General features: G+C 38.0%; 1 protein-coding gene across 1 annotated transcript; it reads left to right on the top strand.

The window, feature by feature from the left end:
- The first annotated feature begins 4,689 nt into the window (after positions 1–4,689).
- Positions 4,690–6,406, top strand: LOC149259375 (uncharacterized). The gene is made up of 2 exons (XM_089454012.1): positions 4,690–5,744; positions 6,307–6,406. The coding sequence occupies exons 1-2, from the start codon at positions 4,690–4,692 to the stop codon at positions 6,404–6,406; spliced, it is 1,155 nt and encodes a 384-aa protein (XP_089310138.1).
- Positions 6,407–7,805: the final 1,399 nt, after the last annotated feature.

Raw genomic sequence — 7,805 nt, 5'->3', positions numbered from 1 at the left:
GGGGGTTGTCTTATCAAGGCATAAAATGTGCATATAACATATAATTAGATCGATAAAGAAAACACACACAATATATATATATATATATATATGTGTGTGTGTGTGTGTGTGTGTGAGATAATAATCTCATTCATAAAGCTATGTTGCTTGTATCCCTCCATCTAGTCATGACAATTTTTCCCTAGTTGATACATATATGAGGCTCAAGTGAGCCTCCATGTGGCCTTTGCTAGTCAATCCCTATGGTAGAGTTAGATGGTCTGAACCCAACCACAACATTAGATGTCGGTATCACCTTGCACAAAAATTCCACCAAGCTACCATGTTGCAGTAGCATGTAGTTTAATATGGCTAGTTCCATCTAGGTCACAACAATGCTATCCATAACTAAAATATGTTAGGTGGGGGTGGTTAAGCCTTCATCTAGGTGGATGGGGACATAATGTTGGTTTGTGCCTAATTTTTTTTTAATCCTGTGTAGGCCCATGACATACCCCCTGAAATTCTCCCATGGCAAAGTAGTTGGCATGGAGCCCTGCTAAAAAATATGCCCTTAACTTCCTCAAGAAGTATATAGGTACCTCCCTATTATCACAAGGATGTTTATCGAATACCTTAAGCCACCTATCTATCCAAATGTATAAAAATGGTTGGTAGGTGCACTAGTCCATACAAATGCATTTTTTGGTTATTGGTAAGGGTTGGTAGCCTCTTCGGTCAACAATTTATGACAAAAAATATTGTTTATTAATGTTGAGGTCTCTACTTTGGTCCCTTTTTAGACTAGTTCTATAATTTTCATACATTAATTCTAGCCCTATAATCAATATTATTTCACTTGTTGTGGGCATTGGAGATGGATGGTATAATTGAGTTTAATGACCTTGTAAGGGACACTTGTGACAATCCCCTAGTATTTTGGAGATCATTTCCCTATCTAGACTGTAGGTTATACTATCGGGTGAAAGCATGAATATGGGTTACATTTTTGGGCCAAATGTCGCAATGAGATTTCAAGTTTTTCCTCTTTTATCAAATCGAAGCCCTCAAAATTTATATAAGCACTGTCAATTTTGATTCTGAGTAAGAAGACAAATTGTGGAGAATTATGTTGTTTTCCTAATGATATGTTTTGCAAAAATATTTAGTGTCGTATAATATGTCAATTTTCCATTAAATGAAATGCATGTCCTTGCAAATTTTCACACATCTTAAGAGGTATGTGTGTGTTCATGTAGCATAACATAGTCTAAAATGTGTAATTAAAAAAAAAAAATTATATATGAGCATAGTCTACATGGTGAGAGCTAATTTTTTCATATTAGAATTTTATTTTTTATGTAAAATTATATTTTGATTATTTTTTGAAGTTGGCGAAGTAATATTTCAATTGCATTTTGCAGACATGTGTTCACATAAGGTTTTTTTCAACTATTTAAATAAATTGAAAAAATATGAGTACCCTTTTGAAGAGGACACATAAACGAAGATAGTGAATTTTTTTGTTGTGTATATCTTATGATATTAATTTTTTATTCAACCTCTTTAAAATTGTTCAAAAAAAAATGAAACATTATGTTTAAAAGAAATTAGATAAAAAATACTATATGAATTTGAAAATGTCAAAGTCATATGCCATTGGATATAGGGTTCCTTCCCAAATCCAACATGATCAATTCCGCCACTTAAAGACAATTGTTTCTTGGAGTCTACGAGGGTACAAAATGGTGTTGCATAAAAATCTGCAGAAGATGAGCTAAAGCTCTAATTTTTAGGCCCTCAATAGCTCAATCAAGTGTTTGAAATTCAAATTTCAAACAGAGGCTCGATAAAGCTATCAAAATTATCTTTAAAAAAAATGAAGCCTCTCAATACTTGTCTATAAGCGAATCGTAAAATTCATTTATTTCACAATTTTTTTTATAAATATTCATATATATACCAAACTCTAATTTTCCTTAATTATAAATCCAAATTTTATTTTATTTTACCAAGAAAATAATTATAATTATATATATAGATAATTTTTTTCAATTTTGAAATTCTTAAAAATAATAATTTGTTTATTGTTTTGATTTTAAATATAACATATTTTTACACTTAATCATTTTATAATTTATTTTTTTATGTATAAATTTTCAATAAAATTAAATCAACTTATAATAAATGAATACAAAAAAAACAACAAACTAAGCTAAACTAAGTTTTATAATATTATTATTTTAAAAATAATTTCATATACACATTTAAATCTAGATTTCTAAAATTCAAATTTGTCAAATAATATTTTAAAATTTATGATTTCCTTATGTTTTTATTATTTTAAAAATATATATTGCAAACCTAAGTCTAGAGTAAAAATTTCTATATGTACTTTGCACTTGTGCAAAATGAGGACAAAATTGAGTAAAATCACATTTTACACTTTGAGAGAGATTTATAATGGTAGATACCATTGCATCCATTACAACTATATTAATTATAACTTACAACTATTACAAATATGTCAATTATCACTGCACTCATTTATTTTCCTAAACAAGTGGATATTACTGCATTATATATATGTGTGTGTGTGTGTGTGTGTGTGTGTGCATGTGTGTGTGGTTTTAATAGATATGATTAAATGTACATTTCTAGCAACATCAAATTCAATTTTTTGAGATACACTTATTCATATAAAAAAATTATAATATTTATTAAATCAAATTGATAAATTTTCTTATGTTTAATCAATTTATTATTTAAATTATATTTATAATAAATTTATTATTTAAATTATAACATTGAAAATTCAAATCATATTAAAAACTAATTTTTAAGTTACCAAATTATAAATATAAGCATATTACAATTTCAATTGCAAGTGGTATAGAAACCTTTTTCAAATTTATACACCAAAACGCTAGAAATGCAATGAGAAATTAATCCACACCATTGTTAATTACCTATTCAGATGTAATTAATAATTAGTTTTTTTATTTATTTTTAACTGTTGAGTACTTGAACATGTTAAGATTGAGAGGGGATGTCTGAAGGAATAGCGAAGTAGGGTTTCTGCAAAACCTGCAATGACAGATCTGACCAGAACTCTACACTACTGTCATACCAACAGTATCACGAAAGTCTGCATCCAACTAGGAGCAGTGAGAGAATCATGAATACCCCCCAGGGGGAGGACGCTGCGCCTCCCCCAAGTGCTAACGACTCTCCATGGCGGCGTGAGGAAGGTACCAAACAAGCTGAACCAAATGAAGACAAAGAAGAAATAGAACCACAAGATACCAAAACGAATGACAGAGAGAACCCCCAGATCACCTCGAACACCTGTAGACCGGTAGCTGCTGAACGCCCGAAGATAGAACTCCCAAGTCATCGGATCAATGCCCAGATCCAGTACATGAGAGACCATGCATTGATAGGCAAATTCATAGGAATGTGGCCAACAGAAAAAGCGTTGCACGGCTGGATAGCGGCTAAGTGGAAGCCGAAAGGACACATAACACTGCAGCTAGGACCTAAAGGGTTCTTCACGGCCATATTTAACTGCTTAGAGGACCGAAACAGAGTATTAGATGGAGGGCCCTATTTCTTCAACGCAGCTGGTCTTTATTTGAGGGGTTGGGTGGAGCGCTTCAATCCAGACAAAGAAGATCTCAGCTAGGCGCCAGTCTGGATCCGTCTTTATTCTCTCCCCATGGAATACTGGGACGAAGAGACCTTACAAACCATAGGAAATGGTCTCGGCGAATTTGTCAAAACAGCTGAGGAGACAAAACTCCGAAGATACACATCCTATGCCCGAATCTGCGTTTATATGCACCTCAGTAAGGCACTCCCGGATGCGGTAAGTATCTTTCACGATGATGTTGAATGGGTTCAGTTAATTGATTATGAACATGTGTCGTTCCGGTGCAGGAGATGCCATGCACTGGGTCACCTATTTAGGGACTGTCCTTTAACTCAGAAACCCTCGAATATCTCTGCCTCGGATGAGCCTGATCTGAGTGGCTTCACAAAAGTTTCCAATCGCAGGAAAAACCACAAGAGACCTGCTTCAAACCCTAAGAAGCCTCAAGCCAGTACATCAAAGCCCTCCACGAGCAATAGTTTTGAAGCGCTAGCCCGGCAAGATATCCACAACCCTGAGATCCACGCCCCCTCTAAGGAGGATCCTCTGATGAACATACAATCTGCACATTCTGATCCCAAGGAAAGCCAAAAAGAATCATTACCCACAGATCTTTCCCCCATGGCTACGCGTACAATCCCCGCTTGGTTCTCTCAAGTAATGGAGGTAGACAACTCGCAGCCCGACCCTACAAAGGCATCAGAAACAATAGAAGGAATAGGTGATACACAACATATGGAAGAAGAACCAGAAAGCATAGATATTGGGGATTTGGATATTCTTGGCCTAGAGCAGGCATGCAAAACAAAGAATTATGACAAAATTCCAGAGAGACAGCTGGAGAATCTGGAAGTAATTCTCTCCAGGGCTCAAAGACAAAAATCACTAGGTATTCAAACTGGAAGCCTCTGGGATGGGAAAAACATCAGCAAAGATAACAAAAAGAGAGGAAGAAAAACGGATCTCCAATGCACCATACGCATTGGGGAAATGCTAGTGGAGTCAGGAAGGTACTCCAAGCTCACAAAGTATTACAACTCTCTTTCCAACCTTCCATCATGAAGCTCATCTCATGGAACATCAGAGGGCTCAATGGCCCCGGGAAATGCAGACTGATTAAAAATATGATAAAGCAAGAAAAGCCCCAAATTCTCTTTTTGCAGGAAACTAAATGCAACTCCATCTCTCTTGACCGAATTGCGGCAAAAGCTTGGCCAGGTAGTCAAGTAGCAGCAGTAGATGCCTCTGGCGCCTCAGGAGGCTTGGCAATTATATGGGATGCTCATACCATTGAGCTCAACAACACACATGCTAACAAGAATTTCCTTCAAGCGACTTTCCACATTACAGGAACCAATATACATGGTCTCTTAACTAATGTATATTTTCCCCAGGAGGCTATGCATAAGGTAGAACTTCTGAATACCCTTTCCTCAATCAATGCTGATAGGTCTCATCCACTCTGGATCAATGGGGGTGACTTCAACATGATAACCAAGATGGAAGAGAAGCGAGGAGGAAGGAACAATCTGGATAAGGAAAGTAATAATCTAAAAGAATACATTCAAAGTAATTGGCTTATTGACATGCCATTCAACAATGGACTTTATACCTGGAATAATAAAAGAGCAGGTTCCCAACAAATTGCGTCTCACCTGGACAGATTCTTAATCTCTGACAACACAATCCACTTAGGAGGAGACCTCTCAGCTTCAATACTGCCATTCTCAGGTTCAGACCACTGGCCAATCTCCCTTCAATGGTCTCGACCAGGCAATACAAGCCGCAAGCCTTTTCGCTTCGAGGCTTTTTGGATGACACATCTGGACTTCGTTAATCTAGTAAATTCGGAATGGACCAACTATACTCCACCAAATGGTACAAAAATGCTCCAATTTCAGCAGAAGCTTAAATACCTCAAAAGTAAAATAAAGCAATGGAACCATTCTTCGTTTGGTAACATTTTCCAGGCTCAAATAGCACTCGACCAAGACATGAAACGGCTACAGCAATGGATCATCACAGAGGGCAGAATAGAGGAATATTCGGAACAGGAAAAGTCTCTTGAAGCACAGATCTCAGAAAGGGCCAAACAAGAAGAAACGCTCTGGAGGCAAAAATCAAGAATCAGGTGGCTAAAGGAAGGGGAAAAAATACAAAAAATTTTCACAGAACCACTATACAACGCAGAATGAATAACAATATCACTCACATACAAAATGAGCAGGGGATAAGAGTGGAAAAACATGAAGAAATTGAACTTGAACTTCTCAACTACTTTAAGCAAGCCCATCAAGAACCACAGGTTGACAGAACGCAAGCTATAGGAAAAATTACAAGGAACATCCCCAAAGTCATCACAGAGGAGCACAATCAACTTTTACTCAGGCCGATCGACTTACAGGAAGTGGAAAATGTTGTACATCAACTGAAAGAGGGAAAGGCGCCGGGTCCTGATGGGTTCACTTCCAACTTCTTCCATAATTTTTGGGAGTTAATTAAAATGGAAGTCTCGTAGGTTGTGGAGGAATCGAGAACGTTGAGATGGATGCTGTCGGCTATGAATGCCACATTCATAGTGCTAATCCCAAAAGAGGCTCAATCTAATACCCCTGACAAATATCGGCCCATTGCCCTGTGCAACGTCATCTACAAGATTGTTTCAAAAATCGTAGCCTCAAGACTCAAACCGCTATTACCATTTCTCATATCGCTGGAGCAGTCTGGATATGTAGAAGGCAGGCAGATTACGGACGGCATAATCCTAACTCATGAAATCATCCATTCCCTGAAGAACTCCAAGAGATCAGGTATGCTCCTTAAAATCGACCTCTCAAAAGCCTTTGATAGCTTAAGTTGGGTTTATATTCAGAAAATCCTAATTGCTTTTGGTTTCTCCATAACTTGGACTCGCTGGGTCATGAGTCTCATCTCTTCCTCTTTCTTCTCAATCTTGATCAATGGAATCCCCTCTTCACCTTTCCAGCCATCCTGGGGAATCAGACAGGGAGACCCTCTCTCCCCTTTCCTCTTTGTGTTAATGGCGGAAGGTTTAGGACGAAGTATTAAAGCTGCTCTGTCTTCCCAGAAACTCAGAGGCCTGTCATTTCCTAACACTCCTACCTTCACCCATCAACAATTTGTGGATGACAATATGCTCTTCGGTCACCCTTCAGTCCAGGAAGCTTGTCACTTCAATTCTATATTGTCGGATTTTTCAGATGCCTCGAGAGCGAAAATAAACAAAGCCAAATCTCAGCTATTCTTTTTCCATACTCCCGCTGTCACCCAAGCTTCTATAGCTCGAATCCTTGGATTCTCAATTGCCACTCTCCCTTCCAAGTATCTTGGTGCTCCTTTGACTGACTCTGCTCTGAAACACTCCTCATGGAGGTTGCTCTTAGAAAATTTGGAGGCGTGCCTATCCTCCTGGACTCATAGGACCCTCAATATGGCCAGTCGTCTCGTCCTGATCAAGGCGGTTCTCCAATCCATGTCGTTGTATCTCTTCTCGATCCTAGCTACACCCAAATGGGTTCTCAAAGATATCAAATGTATACAGAGATCCTTCCTGTGGGGCAATACTGAACAAAAACGCAAATGGGCTCTGGTCAAATGGGACACAGTTTGCCTACCAAAGTCTGCAGGAGGAACGGGTCTGTGTGATCCTTATCATAGCAACGTTGTTATGGGTGCTCGCATTTGGTGGAAATGGCTCACTATGTCATTCACCCCCTGGGCCAACCTTTGGACTGCAAAGTATGCTAACAGTCGACCCACAGAAGAAATAATCTGAATTTCAGAAGTCAGCCCAGGCTCACTAATATGGAATGCGGCCAAGCAACACAAGCTCTTAATACAGCAACATAGCTTCTGGGAAGTTAAAAATGGCAATACAGCAAGGTTTTGGGACAACTCATGGCAGCAGCAACCCAAATTAAAGGACTTAATCTTACCTCATCAAATCCCGGAACAGGAATTGCAAACATCAAGCACAGTCAAGCACTTCTGGCTTCCATCCACAATGCAGGGGAACAGGCAATGGTGTAGCACAAATTACATATTAAGACAGGGAACAGAATTAGCAAAACAGATTCTAGGAACTGAACTAACAAAGAGAAGAATACAATATTCAGAGGAAACAGATGTTCTTAGATGGGGCTATGAGGAAAAA

The sequence above is a fragment of the Pinus tabuliformis genome, chromosome 6 (assembly GCF_031772625.1).
Source record: "Pinus tabuliformis cultivar Carrire ecotype Pingquan chromosome 6, CPIR1, whole genome shotgun sequence".
Lineage (NCBI taxonomy): Eukaryota > Viridiplantae > Streptophyta > Pinopsida > Pinales > Pinaceae > Pinus > Pinus tabuliformis.
Note: the sequence above shows the minus strand (reverse complement) of the source record. Positions and strands in the feature narration are given on the sequence as shown.

What these genes read in the sequence shown, in the direction of transcription:
- LOC149259375 (XM_089454012.1), top strand. Translation starts at nt 4,690, where the DNA reads ATGAAGCTCATCTCATGGAACATCAGAGGGCTCAATGGCCCCGGGAAA. An exon ending in CAAGAAGAAACGCTCTGGAG is followed by an intron (nt 5,745 to 6,306) that starts GCAAAAATCAAG and finishes CAAAAATCGTAG; the next exon opens with CCTCAAGACTCAAACCGCTA.